The 14542-nt window shown below is 36.5% G+C and overlaps 1 protein-coding gene across 1 annotated transcript in view; it reads right to left on the reverse strand.

Moving 5' to 3' along the window:
* Positions 1 to 1124: 1124 nt before the first annotated feature.
* LOC148947308 (MPN domain-containing protein-like) overlaps positions 1125 to 14542 on the reverse strand; it is a 61335-nt gene continuing 47917 nt past the window's right edge. The window contains exon 4 of the mRNA XM_089096567.1: positions 1125 to 1472. Coding sequence (XP_088952693.1) covers positions 1125 to 1472 — 348 coding nt within the window. The remainder of the gene's footprint in view (positions 1473 to 14542) is intronic.

Genomic DNA, 14542 nt, shown 5'->3' on the forward strand with positions numbered 1-14542 from the left:
TCTAACTATATGTTATTCGTTGGTTTACCAGTACATCTCCTACGGTTGTCTCCTATGAAGCAGTAACTTCTGCTGCAACTATACAAGCGTGCAAGTTCTACAAAATAAAGCAGTTAGAACAATCGGTAGCTATGTCCAGGATGTACAAGACACCTGTGCTTTTTTTACGTCCCTGAAGCTCCTTAATGTAGGTCAGATAAGAGATTACCAAGCTACAATATTTGTGTTTCAGTGTATGAATGGTTTAACCCCTGATGTTTTTGAGAGTTTTTAACAAATTAATAGCGACCTGCATAATTATGCAACTAGGCAAAGTGATAATATAGTTGTTGATTTGCGTAGTGGTACCAGGTCTTCATTTTCAATGAAACACCTGGCTCTATCTGTATGGAATAAGCTACCATTGAGCATTAGGGCGGCGGAACACGTACATCAGTTTCAAAAGAATTTAAAAGATTATTTTTGGGGGAAAATTTGTTGAATTTTATTATGGCTGGTAGGGTGGATAGGGGAGGAAAAGGAGCTGGAGAGGTAAGGGTGGGCAGGTGCTAAGGAAGGGGAGGAGGAGTCGAGTATTGAAGAGTGATGGAGACTGAATTCTGTATTAATTTTTTTTCTTTTATATTTTTATTTATCTATTATTATTTTTAATTCAGTTATTTATTTATAATTTTTTCTCATATATTATAGTTTATCTATATGTTACAGTTTATCTATTTTTTGTTTATTTATAATAGTTTTAAATAAATAGTTGAAGCAAATAGTTGAATTAATAGGTAGGTAGTTACGTGGACTTTCGAGCAACCGCAAATCTCATAGGTTTTCTCCAGCGCGAAAGTGTTGTTTAATTTATTTATTTGTGAATGTGGAATAATAAACTTATGAACTTATATATTTGTTTCCTATTGTTCCTTCGTCCTCCCTCGGAAACAGCCCAGACTGTTTTTAATTTTTTTTTATTATTATTAGTTATACCCCAGATTTTGTCAGTAGCAAAAATCAGATGAGTTTTTCTGATTCGAAGAGGGAGCGGAAAATTTGAAAAACTATTTTATGCCAGAATTTCCAGTAATAACAAAGGGTTTCTCGAACCAAAGAGGCATTAAAGAGAGGGGTATGTTCTCTTATAGCTGAGAAATTAAAACAGTACCTGCAATATTCTCGTACATTGCGACCTCTTGCATTCCTCCACAACCAGAGGTTGACCTTTTTTTCTCGACAACCACATTGGGCTGAGTTCCATTTTCAACTGCGCTCATTGAGTCTCGCTTTCGTCGAATCCACAAAGCTTTATAGAAGTCTAATCTCTTCCCTTTATAGCGGACAGAGGACCACCCACAGCCGGATTTCTTTTCTGGATTGATTATCCGCTTACAGTGCAATGCCCATGCACTTGGGGTGCTAAATATTTGCTGAGTTTCCCTTGAACAAATTGTGCCGTTTTCCAACAAGTCGCCGGTAAACTTTTGACCCTAAAAATGACAAGTGATGAGGAAGAAGAAATTAAGGTCCCCGCGTAATTGGTGTAATAAGGATTCCTTACCATAGAAATAAGGATTCTATGGTGTAAATAAGGATTCCTTACCATAGAAATCAGGATTCTATGGTGTAATAGGGTTTCTATGATGTAATAAGGGTTCTATGGTGTAAATAAGGATTCTCTGGTGTAAATAAGGATTCTATGGTGTAAATAAGGATTCCATACCATACACTAAGTGCGGAGAGCAGATTTCCTCTTCGTACTAGTTCATGCAGGAGGTCAAATGGTGGCAATTGTCTCCGCCATCATAAATTTGAAAAACTCATTTTGCCCCTTTCCCAACATATTCGTGAATTAAAGCCCCTCAGTTCATGCATAATTCAGTTAGAAGAGACAAAACCTTGATCTTCTTTATAGTATATATAAGACGTTTAAGAAATTACACTTTTCTCACATTCTAAAGCAATGCCCACTCAGAACCGTAACCGTGTATAGATTCAGCACTAAGATGAATCAGGAAAATAAAACACCATTATAGTCTAGCCTTATCAGAGTTATTCGCTTTAATTATTTTATTACCCAAAATTAAATATTCTTTATAAGCGTTATCCGGCAGTTAGGGTGAGACTTAATGTACCCGCCAAACTATAGTCACACTTGTCCATTAAACAGGATGACGGAAGACTATATATTTAATGATATATTTCATGTGACTAGGGGCGTTACTAGCCAAAATGTTTGGGGGAAAAGCGAGAGATTTTACCTACTGTTTTTTATCAATGATTAGCATAATGTCCGTTACGAATGCGAAACTTGAGAACAGAAACCAGCCAAAAGAATCGTACCGCCTGAAGAAGATTAGCCTATTAGTTCAGTTTCGCAAAGAAGCTTGCGTGCAACTAGTTGGTATTCTAGTCGAGAAATGAGTAATACAAAAGGAATAAAGCGATAATATGATTTATATACACACAGAACTCATTATACGGATTAAACACAGAATGAAGAAAATGCAACAACAAAACTTCAGTTAAAAAGTCGAATGTCTTTGTTCGGCAGTCTCAAAGCGCATCATGTCGAGGTGATTGAAACAGTTATCGTCCATCGCTATACGTAAACAGTTTCAGTTTAGCTGAAACTTCTTTTCACCATGACCAAGGTTGGTGATGCTGTCACAAACTGCTGGTAAACTGACCAGAGAGTCGAAAATATCGATTTAACTGCATAAGTTTCACGGAAGAGGGTCTCAAGCATGGCGCCATCGGTGACTTTACAGCCTTGGACCTCAGTCCTGGCCGAATGCTCTAGCATGAGTTCCACGAGATATAGGTCTTTACCCGCAAACATCGTCGTGACTCCGGAAAGGCTTCCATAGCTGTCGTCCATTCTGCCCAGTAGACTTCTATACGCTTCTTTTCTGGCTCCAGAAAAGAAGAGTTATCATGGATTGCATAGTCCAAGTCGTTCACTACACCCCTGAGGACGCCGATGTGTTCCCGCATAGAACAATGCCTTTCATCCAGCGGGTTGGTTCCAGGATTAGAAATTGCCTCTGAAACACGACCGGGTGGACACTTATGATGATGTTAAAGTTGGAAATTGTTTTTGGCTAGTGAGTTCTTTTTTTTCCACTGCTGCTTTTAATACCTCGATATCTCTCTCTATCAGTCTCGGAAGATGTCGCGAGTCACCCAGAGTTTTGTGTTTGCAATCAGCAAATTAAGCTGTTCAGCCCGAAAAGTCGCACTTTCTCTTTTATTACCTTTTCTTTGTCCTGTTCTGTTAGCTCATTGAGAACTTCAACAATAGTATCAAAGCTGGTCCACAACAATGTCAAACTCTCGGACCTGGACATCCATTTGGTGGACAGATTCTTAAGACGGACTCTTCAGTGTCGATTCAGCACTCTCAACTGCTCGTTTCAAAGCAATAATTTTTTTTAATCGATCGGTAAAGAAGACGTACAATTCCTGTAAAAATTCAAACATTTTTCGGGCTATTGGGGTGGTGCTGCACGCGTGTTCCATAATGATATTCTCTCTATGAGCCATGAATCGAATTTAGCATACTTGACTTCCCTATTTAGCTAGTATGTGTTCCTGAACACCCTGTAGAATACCAGACATGTTGCTTGCATAATCACAGCTTTGAAATACCTCAGCTTACGCCTTCCTTTTCTAAAAATTTTAGAAGTTTTTTATAACAATGCACGACCAATTTGATTCTTTTGGTTGCTTATGTGGCAAATGGGTTGCAAATAAACTACTCAGCAGCTAAAATTTGTCGAATGTATTCATATTTGTCACTTTATTTTTACTCGATTTGTTCTTAAACTCGATATATCTAATGCCTTTCAAATCTATTCCTTTCTAATTCCTTTTTATCTTCTAAATGTATTCCTTTCTAATGCCTTTTAAATATATTGCTTTCTACTTGAGATCAATCATTCAATTGCCAATTTTTAAACTAGCATATGATTCCCTTGGATGGGCACCGCTCTCTTTACCACCGACAGCTCTTAATCTACTAACCACCTAACCTGTTATAAACGTGGCTGCGACCATAACAACTTGGAAATAACTGTTATGGAACTAGTTTATACCAAATGAGGCTTTCGTCTATCCTTTCCAGTCAGTAAAGCCGGTGCATTTTCCCACTGAGATCGGGATTTTTTGGAAGATGTCATGTCAGTATTTTGATGTTCTTCATTTAACCGAATGAAAAATTGTGGCACCATCAGTAAAATCAGGGCATGCTTTACTAAAACTGCTGCATTTACGAACCAAGATTGAGATTTTGGTAGATGTCATGTCATTATTTTCAGGTTCTTTATTTAACCGAACAGAAAATGGTGGTGCCGTCCGTAAAATCACTGGACGATTTGGTACAACTGTTTTATTTACCGACTGAATTCGAAAATACGGTACACGTCACGTCAGTATACCAAATGAAAAATTTCGGCACCGTCCGTAAAGTCACGACAGAAGTCGATAAAACCGCTGTATTTACCAACCGAGATTGAAATTTAGGTATATATAATGTCAGTATTCTAATTCTCTTTATTTGACCAAATATAAAATTGTGGCATCATCCGCAAATCCCGGCAGGATTCGGTAAAACAGGTGCGCTTATCAACCAAGTTTGAGATATCTGTAAATGGTATGTAAGTATTTTCGTGGTCTTTACTTAACCGAACAAAAATTTTGACGGCGTCGAAAAATCTTGGCACTTTGCACCACGATTTTACCGATTCAATATTTTTTACCAAGTCGCAACACTTTAGGGAACAGCCTCCCCCCATACGTGACAGCCCTCCATATGACATCCAGCGATTGAACAATATTCTACTTTCAAACGTATTATTTTTACGTTTAGCCAATCAAGGCAGAAGCAGCTTTATCATTTTATCGTTGAACCTGTAAAGACATAGCATTAGGTTAGTATCATTGGGCTAAAAGATAATTTCGCAAACCCCAGTTGCTTGTCATCACAAAAACGACAAGAGAAGAAAGGGAGAATGTGGTTTTATAAGGCCAATAAAAACACCGGATGAAACAACACGAGAAAGGACCGACACTGTAAAGATTGTTGCTAGGCTTACGAAAGTTAGATATAAGTGTATTTCTCGTATTTAGTGTTTTATTACGTTAAGGGTGTATTTTTGGTATTTAGTGCATGTTCCACTTCAAGGGTATAGTCGGGTATGTGTTGTTTTTAAGTACTTTTTTCTGCCTTCTTTTCTATTCAAGGTAGTGGGTCACCATGACCAAAAACCTGCCAGCCAATGAGAGGCTACTTTGGGGGTTATGGAACCAGAATTCTATGCTTGGGCCTTGGAAGATAAGAAGGGGGAAAAGATAACCTGTGGACAGTTCAGCTTTGAGAACCAACAGTGACAAATGGTTAGAGGAACACCGCTTGGAGAGTTCGACCAACCTCCACTTTTCTACAATATAATTTAAAAAAAAAACTTTCCAAAAAATAAGTTTTTCAAAGAAAAGTAAAGGCCATTTTAAACTTAAGCTCAGAAGATACAAATACCTGTTATTATTCAAACTCAAAACGACCAGAAATTACTATTTCTGAATAAATGAAACCCAAAACGAACCGAAATTAATTAAACAATCATAGCAAAAAACATACAACAGGTAATAATATAAATGAATAAATAGATCTTAAAGCGAGTAATGCTTAGATTGAATATGAAAATCAAGCTTAAAACGAAAACAAATATTTTTCTATTAAAGTATAAATGAAACTTAGAACGAACAGAAATTAAATAAACAATCAATGCGAACAAACATAGAATATACATTAATCTAAATGAATAAGTAAATCTTAAAACGAGTGAAACTTAAATTGAATATTCAAATCAAGTTTGAATCGAATAAAAATAATTACAAACAAGAGTTTGGGTATCGTCTCACTGCAGAAGCCTAAAACCTAATGCGTCATTGGCGCTTTATTGAAAACAATTCTTTGAAATATTTTCACTTTTGTAACCTTAAGAAATCAAAAATTAATTAAGATTTTAGGGAATAAATATAAGCATATGTATATTAAATTGGCAATGCACATTTTTCTTCAGTAAACTCATTTTAATTTTTTTTCAGTAAAGTACAAATTATATTCTGGCTTTTAGAAAGCAAAGGGGTTTTGAACCCTACTCAAGTTAAGTTATGCTCGTTTTGAGTTTCACTCTAATATCTATTTTAATTTTTGTTCGTTTTGGGTTTCATTTATTTATTGATACTAATTTGGGGTAGTTGTATGCTTGGTAGATTATATGATAGTCCGGACGCCAGGTGTTGAAAATGTGAACCATACCACGACGGAATGGGGCTGCTACGAGAATTAGCCTACCCTCTTCCCCCTAAATTGACCATGCGGATTCAAAAATATCAATGGCACTTGCTTGAGAGTGGTGGAACACTCCGAAACTTGAAATTTTATTATATTTTGGTGTTTCATGCAAGAAAATGCATGTTCCACAAAGTTTGAGGTGCAGTTTTCCGCTCAAATAGAAATGCCTAGAAGCCATAGAATGTTTTCATAACAAACTAGCACCATTAGTTACAAAAAATGGCAGAGTTAAAAAAAATGGCAAAACTATATGAGTCTTGAACAGTCTTGGAAAGTATAAACAAAATCAAATTGAATATTAGATAAATAATGATATTAATTGTTGAAAGATCCATCAGTTCAAGATTTTTTTTCAATGTAATTTAAATTTTCATTTTCAATGCTGTAAGAACTGGAAAATAATAAATTTGTAATATACGAGTAATTCGCTTTCAGTGAAGCACCAATGACGCAGAAGGCTTTAGGTTTTTACAGTTAAAGAAGGGGGCAGTATCCAAATTTTGCTTGTAGTGAAACTATATTTGTCTTGACCAATCTTGAAAAGAACTAATGAATTAAACTGAATATTTGATGCATAATGATATTAATTGCTAAAAGCTCATCAGTTCGAACTTTTACTGTAATTTTAATATTTATTTTCCATATTAAGTACAAAAGAAAACATTTGTAATATAATTCGTTTTCAGTAAAGCGCCAATGACACAGTAGGTTTTAGGCTTCTGCAGTGAGACAATACCCAAACTCTTGTTCGTAGTTATTTTTATTCGATTCAAACTTGATTTGCATATTCAATTTAAGTTTCACACGTTTTAAGATATTTTTATTCATTTACATTAATATATATTTTATGTTTGTTCGCATTGATTGCTATTTAATTTCTGTTCGTTTTAAGTTTCATTTATACTTTAATAGCAAAATATTTGTTTTCGCTTTAAGCTTGATTTTCATATTCAATCTAAGCATTACTCGCTTTAAGATCTATTTATTCATTTATAATATTACTTGTTGAATGTTCTTTGCTATGATTGTTTATTTAATTTCTGTTCGTTTTGGGTTTCATTTATTCTTTAGTAGTAATCTGGCCGTTTTGAGTTTGAATTTAACAGGTATTTGTATCTACTGGGCTAAGTTTAAAAAGGCCTTTACTTTTCTATGAAAAACTTGTTTTTCGGTAAATTTTTTTAATTAATTTTTGTTCGTTTTTTATTGCAAAAATTTTCAAGTTTTTATGGCATGGGGGGGAGTGCTTACTATACGATTATGCTTGACTTTAAAAAACGGATCTAGAACTTTCAATTTAAATGGAATGAGGCTTTTTTCAAAGTCTATACGATTACCTCTTTGATAAAAACCTTATATATGAACAATAGACAGCTTGCATAACTTGTGGACAGCGATTGACAATAATGAATGGATTGGAAAAATAGCTCCAATAAGGGGGTTTAGACCATTTCACTTGCTGACACAAAGGGATCACGACTGTTTGGAATTGACCTTAATAGGAATTTGTGTGCCAAAGAAATTTTGCATCTATCACAGAGTATGTATTTCAAGCTTAGTATTCAATAAATATTATACATTTCTTATGTGTTCTTCCATACAAAAACCTGTCCCATAAGTTATAAACCCCCCTTAATAAGTTATGCCCTAGGGCATAACTTACAACGCCTACCCCTGGGCCCTGGTGGGCTGTGTCGACACCGGAGTTTTTTATTATCATAACTTTGAACTATTTAAACAGAATGCCTATCTCAAAATTTTTATCTGATGCATTTAGGGCGTGGACGAGGGAGAGGGGCTAGTTGCCCTTCAATCTCTTTTGACTCTTAAAAAGTGAACAAGAAATTTCAATTTCCAATCAAATGAGCCCTCTCTAAAGTTTATACGAGCATCCCTTCCATAAGAAATAATATGAAGGATTCGGAGAATTCTTAAATTACAACCCTTGCCCTGAGGGCTGTAAAATTTGGAAATAGGTTTTTCTTGGTTAAAAACAATAATTAAAATTCTAAGTATATGTCAAAAGGTTCATTTCCTAGTTAAAATCCCATTTCCTTGATAACTGAATTAATTCTGAATATTTGCTGTAATTCCTGGAAGTTGACAGATTAAGGTGGAACAGTTCTGTCAAATGCCCGGATGTGTATCTGCATATTGTGCTGAATATAAGTTACCAATTTAGATTATTTGAGTCAGTTCGAATTCTGTATCTGTCCTCGCCATATGTACATTCACAGTATTATATGTACAAATAAACATTTTATAGTCTAAACATAAACTATGTGATGGTTAGAGATTCTAGACATCCTCCACCGGTAGAACCCAGATAATAGGCCAATGCTACCATAAGGCCCCAAAGAGAAGAAGTCTCACTGTACAGAGAAGTAGATAATTCACAGAGAAGTGAACACAGAGACTTTACAAAGTGGTGCAGCAGTTTTTGCCGAAGAGGATTGCAGTTAATATATTCTTTTGAGGCCCGTCACCTACAGTGTCGTCGTTCCAGCTTCAGTTCCAGGTTCCAGTTCAGATCTAGTTCAGTTCAAGTTCAGTTCAAGCTTCAGTTCCAGGTTCCAGCTTCAGTTCAAGCTTCAGTTCCAGGTTCCGGGTTCCCGCTTCAATTTAAGGTTCCCGCTCCAGATTCCAGTTTTTGAAAAAAAGTGAAGAACGTCGAAGGACAATTTACGAAAGTAAGTCATGCATTTTCAGTTCGCACGCAAATAGGAAATCTGTTAGGAGTGTTGAATAACGATTTTTACTTGTTTTTACAGCGTTGACTTAATTAATCTGTTTTACTAATATTTTTTTTTCTCTCGTTTAAAATGAGCGCAATTCCAATTTTAGATCCTTCAGATCCTGAATTTGACAAAGATATTGCTTCATCCTTTTTCAAAGAAATAAGAAGTAAAGGTTTAAATATCCCTTTGAATTTTGATTCTTCAAGTCGGGATTATAATCCCACTTCAATCGTAAAATTTTTGACTACTGTGGGTAATTTAATGGCCAAAGAAAATGCCACGGTAAGAAGTAGTGTAAATATGGGGGATAATTCTGAGGAAGATAAACCTATTGAGGATAAGAGCAAAAAGCAGAGTTTGAATCAAAGAGTAATTGGGTCAGTAATGGATCCCCTTGGAAATATTCAAGTTCTTGAAAATACAAAATTTATAAAACCTTTTTTTTAGCCAACTGAGAAGGATAAAACCATTGCTTGGCTGGTCAGACTCGCAGGTGATAGATGCTGTAACAATTAGAGTAACATGGTCATTACTTAATTTTTTTGAGTATAGGGATTACTCAGATATTATAAATTTAGAGGAACTTGAAAAGGAAATTGCGTAGGCATATTTACCAGGAAAGACAGCTGGAAAGAAATTGAAAGATTTAGCTGAATTGAGGCAATCATCCAATGAAACAGTGTATCAGTTGTATAAGAGGATGGAGATTGCCACAAAATCATATCTATCTGGGTATGGCGGATTAGTAGGTTTTTCTGATAGTATAGGCCTGGATTGTTTTATTCAAGAGTTGAGACTAAATATTAAAAGATATTTATTAGAATACCATAATGATTATGATTCTGATTATGAAGCGTAGCGTTTTAAAACTATTAAAAACGCAATTGGTGAAAAAAAGCAGGAATTTTTTCAGCAACCGTAGATGCTGAATTTCGTTGGACAGAATGAGGGACTCCGTCAGAAATGGCCTGACGTAAAACCTGGCCAACGGGATAGGTAGATTTTTTTTTAGTGCAGGATGTAGTGTTCATATGAGGAATATAAGCAGAAATTTTAGGACAAATAAAAATTATGACGAGAAACTGACAATTTTTTATAAGGCACTGAACTGAAAGGTGTATTATCAAGAGAGACGAGAAATTTATTATTAGGAACCGACGAAATGAGGCGTTGTGTCGAAAGAGATGAGGCTGGTGAAAGGACGAACTAAGGTTGACCGAGGGACCAAATAAATTATAATTTATTAAGAACCAACGTAATGAGGTGCTGTGTCGAGAGAGATGAGGCTGGTGAAGGGGTGGGCAACGGTCGACCAAGGGACCAGTGGTTAACCGGCTCAGAAGATCCTGAAAAAGGAAGGTCTGAGAGGCTAACGGATTCAGAGAATCCTGGGAAAGGAAGGTCTGAGCTCCCATGGGCGAAGAGAGAGGTAGGCGGTGGAGAGCCCAACCTCGTAAACCCTACAGGTTTTGTACCATGGAAAATAGTCGACAGGGCGAAAAAGAGCGTGCCAGAAGTCGACAGGGTAGAAAAGAGTTCCGTGCCAGAGAGAAAAATAGTCGACAGGGCGGAAAAGAGTTCCGTGCAAGAAGTCGACAGGGCGGAAAAGAGTTCCGTGCCAGAGAGAAAAATAGTCGACAGGGCGTAAAAGAGTTCCATGCCAGAAGTCGACAGGGCGGAAAAGAGTTCCGTTCCAGGGGGAGTGACAGATAACAATTTTGTGTCTTGGCTGTTGAAAATTTTTGACGGCCTGTTTCTGAAGGAAGGTGTTCTTTATTGTTATCTGATGGGAGGCGTTGATAAGGACAAAGGGTACCCTAGAACAGCTGAATTAGTCTCGCCAAGTGTCCTAATAGATTCGGCAATAAAACTGGCTCGTGATCATTTACTCATTGGTGGTCACATGTCTATGGAGAAGACATTAGATCGAGTGAGCCGTATCTTTGTATTTGATAGAATGGGTGCAAAAGTTCGAGAGCGTTACGAGAACTGTAATTTTTGCTTGCGTGGGAGTAAAATGCATCGGAACGTCAGACCTATGTTGGAAAAAAATGAAGAGCCGGAATGCCCATTCCGTGTGTTTTCGATGGACTCAGCTGGTCCCAATGGGGGCACAGTATGTGGGGTTACTGAAAACAGAAATTTTCATATTTTAGTTGGCGTTGGCCATTTTTCAAAATTTTGTATCCTGAAAGCTGTGCCGAAGATAACAGCAGAAGCTCTGTTTAATTTTCTTTGCGAGTCAGTGATAGCCTACTTTGGTCTTTTTGAAGTTTTGATCACTGATTCCCATCAGTCTTTCCGTTCAAATCTCATTTCACAGATGTGTGAAAAATTAAAAATTAAACATCATTTTTCGTCAAGTTATAATCCTCAATCGAATGGGTTATGTGAGAATCGTGTGAAGGTAACAAAATCCGTATTAAAAGCTTATTATCAGGATCATCCCAATTCTTGGGATACTTATTTGCCTTTCGTTGAGAATGTATTAAATTCTACTATTTCTTCCAGAACTAAATATTCACCACATCAGGTAATTTTTGGTAGGCAGCCTCTTTCATATTTGGATATTCAACTATCATTGCCTTCAATTGACTATTTTGACAATTATGAGGATTATATGGTTAATTTAGTTAGGAATTTATTCACGATTTACAGGATTTGTGATGAACAAATAGGAAAACAGAGAAAATCTCAAATAGTACAATATAATAAAAATGCTGTAGTACTACCAGTTTTTCGAGAAGGGGACTTAGTTAATGTCCAAGATAAAGCTCAGAATCCAAGGGAAATCAAGGGTTTAAAGCTTAAATTTCGTGGACCATATATAATTGGAAAACTTTTAAAAGATTCCCCATTCTTGGTACAAGAACTTTCAGGGACTTCTGTAATAAGAACAGTAAACGGTCGTCTAATAAATCCTATAAAGGATCCAGAAACCTTTTTACGTTTGAATTCTATTTTTCAGGACAAAATTGATATGATCAATAAATTTAATATTGCAAATAGTAAATTAAAATCTAAAGACGAAGAGAAAAGCAGCAACGGTTATAGCTTACGTCAACGTCCGGGTGAGAAAATTTTGGTTGTTTGTCTGGAGCAACCAGTAATAACAAATAACTCAATATCGGAGAAATCAAAAACTGTAGAATTGGAGTTAGGGAATCGTGGGCACTGGAGAACCGGTTCAACATCCTCTGCATGCTATCTTCCAGGAGAGATTCCAGTAGTAACTTCTAAAATAATGGAGGTTAGCTCCGTTTCTAGCGAACAACCTGATGTTCAAATGGAGCCTAGTCTAGTTAGTGTAGAAGTAGATAAAGGGGAAATAGAGGTTAAGGCAGGCTCGAGTGGAGAATCAAGTAGTCTTTGGAGAAGCAATAGGAAAACAAGAAATAAACCTCCAGGTTATTATAGAGAGTATTGAAACAATTATAGAGATAAGTAGAGCAAGATGATTATTATTATTATTATTATTCATTGTAAAACCCGTAATAAAAAAAAGGAAAAGACGGAGCAATAAGCAAAACAAAAAAAAAAAAGCAATACACATAAACTTAGGAGTTGTACATGTGGTTTGTAGTGACGAACGCTGGAGCTAAGATCTAAATCAGCACTTAGAACAAATAACACAAAACGAGAAAGAAAAACACAATTATACACTGCTCTGTAGGTACGCGACATGTTTCTTTTCTTTTTTTTTAGGCTCCTAAATACTGAAAAAACATAAATAATATGAACATCATTGCATCAAGCCATAATTGGTAAAAAAAAAAAAAAAAAAAAAAAAAAAAAAAAAAAAAAAAAAAACACTAATCACACTAAGCGCGAAAACAAACACTTAAAAAAAATAAAAAACAAAAAAAAAAAAAAAAAAAAAAAAAAAAAACACAACAAATATATCTTAACTAATGGGTTAATACTGACGACCAGGGATGATTCAACTTCATTAAACGGGAATTATAAGCACGAATTTGCTTTTCCACGGCTATAATGGGGTCAGCAATGCTGAATTTTCTAATCAGATAAGAATTGCAGGTCCAAGAGGCAAAACGTAAAAAATATTTTGTGAACTGGAGGGAGACTGAAAAGATGTTTTACTTTTCAGAAATTCTTAGTCTTATCAATAACGGTAATATGTACAGATAATTTGGTGGAGTAACAGAGTTAAAAAGTATTGAAAGAAGATTGCGGTTAAACCATAACTTATTAGATACAAAAGCAGCATATGATAGCACAACTCTACGTTCAATATAAGCAACTAATAGTTGTCGCGTGTGCATTACTGACGAACCAATGGGAAGACCGAGGTAGGTGGTATGATCTACTGGCTTGATCCTACTATTTCCGAGAGGAATATCCCTAGGTAACGCTTGCTTTCAATTGAAGAATACAAATTCGGATTTTTCAGCATTGAACTGAAGACCTAGTTTTGCATACTCAGATTGTAGCGTTGCCAAAGTCTCGCTTATGAGCTGGATAGTGCGGCTCACATTCAGAATGTCGTCTGCATAACATACGACAGATAAATCAAGACCGGCAAAGATGAATGATGTGGGAACAGCTGACTGTGCATCAAGAACTACATTATTGAAGAGTGAAGGGGAAGAAACAGCACCTTGACGGGTACCTTTTTCAACATTGACAAAAATATTAGGGGTTGGTGCATAGACTGGAGAGCCGTCAACTTTAGCTAATGGGTGAAGTATTAGACGAACATTAAGACGATAATACATGTCTCGAAGGGCTCTGATATATGAGGGGCTCACTCCATGTTTTACTGCATGGAGTAGCATAGCGGCGTGAATGAGAGAGTCGAACGCTTTACGAACATCATGCCCAGCCTACACGAGAGTTTCACCTGATGCATCAGCATCGATCAATGCTTTCGTGACAACCAACAAAGCGTGGGCACAACTGAGACGTGGCTGGAATCCAAATTGGTTAGGTGGAACATAGCATTTTGCGTTCAGTTGGTCAATGAACAGAAGTTCAAAAAAGCTTACAGAAGGTAGTGGCCACTGTTATAGGTCGGAAGGACGAGCGCTGGGTTGCGAGTTTACCTTTCTTTGGAATTGGAGTGAGATCTCCGATTGAGAAAGAAGACGGTACAACTCCTTGGGTAACAATCATCTGCATCAAAAGAGCAATATGGTTTACCAGCAGCTCGCTTCCATGCAGAATGTGAAGAGCGCTTATTTTATCGATGCCAGAAGATTTCTTACGCTTTAGGCGTTGGATTGCTCGCAGTACAGAATCAGCTGAAACAACAAAATTGTCAGTTGGACACCTAGACAGAAATTTATCAAGCTTATCTTCATATTCGGACTGTAGGGCGGCATCTGGTAAGGAGAAATCAGCAGAGAAGTATGAAGTCCATTTGGAATCAGGAATAACTTGAGTTCATAGGCGGGCACTAGGAGGATCTCTTGATACATTTCTTCACAAGGAAGGTTGGGACAGA

This window comes from Artemia sp. Qi Xiang Cuo, chromosome 11 (genome assembly GCF_049724085.1).
Source record: "Artemia sp. Qi Xiang Cuo chromosome 11, ASM4972408v1, whole genome shotgun sequence".
Taxonomy (NCBI): domain Eukaryota; kingdom Metazoa; phylum Arthropoda; class Branchiopoda; order Anostraca; family Artemiidae; genus Artemia; species Artemia sp. Qi Xiang Cuo.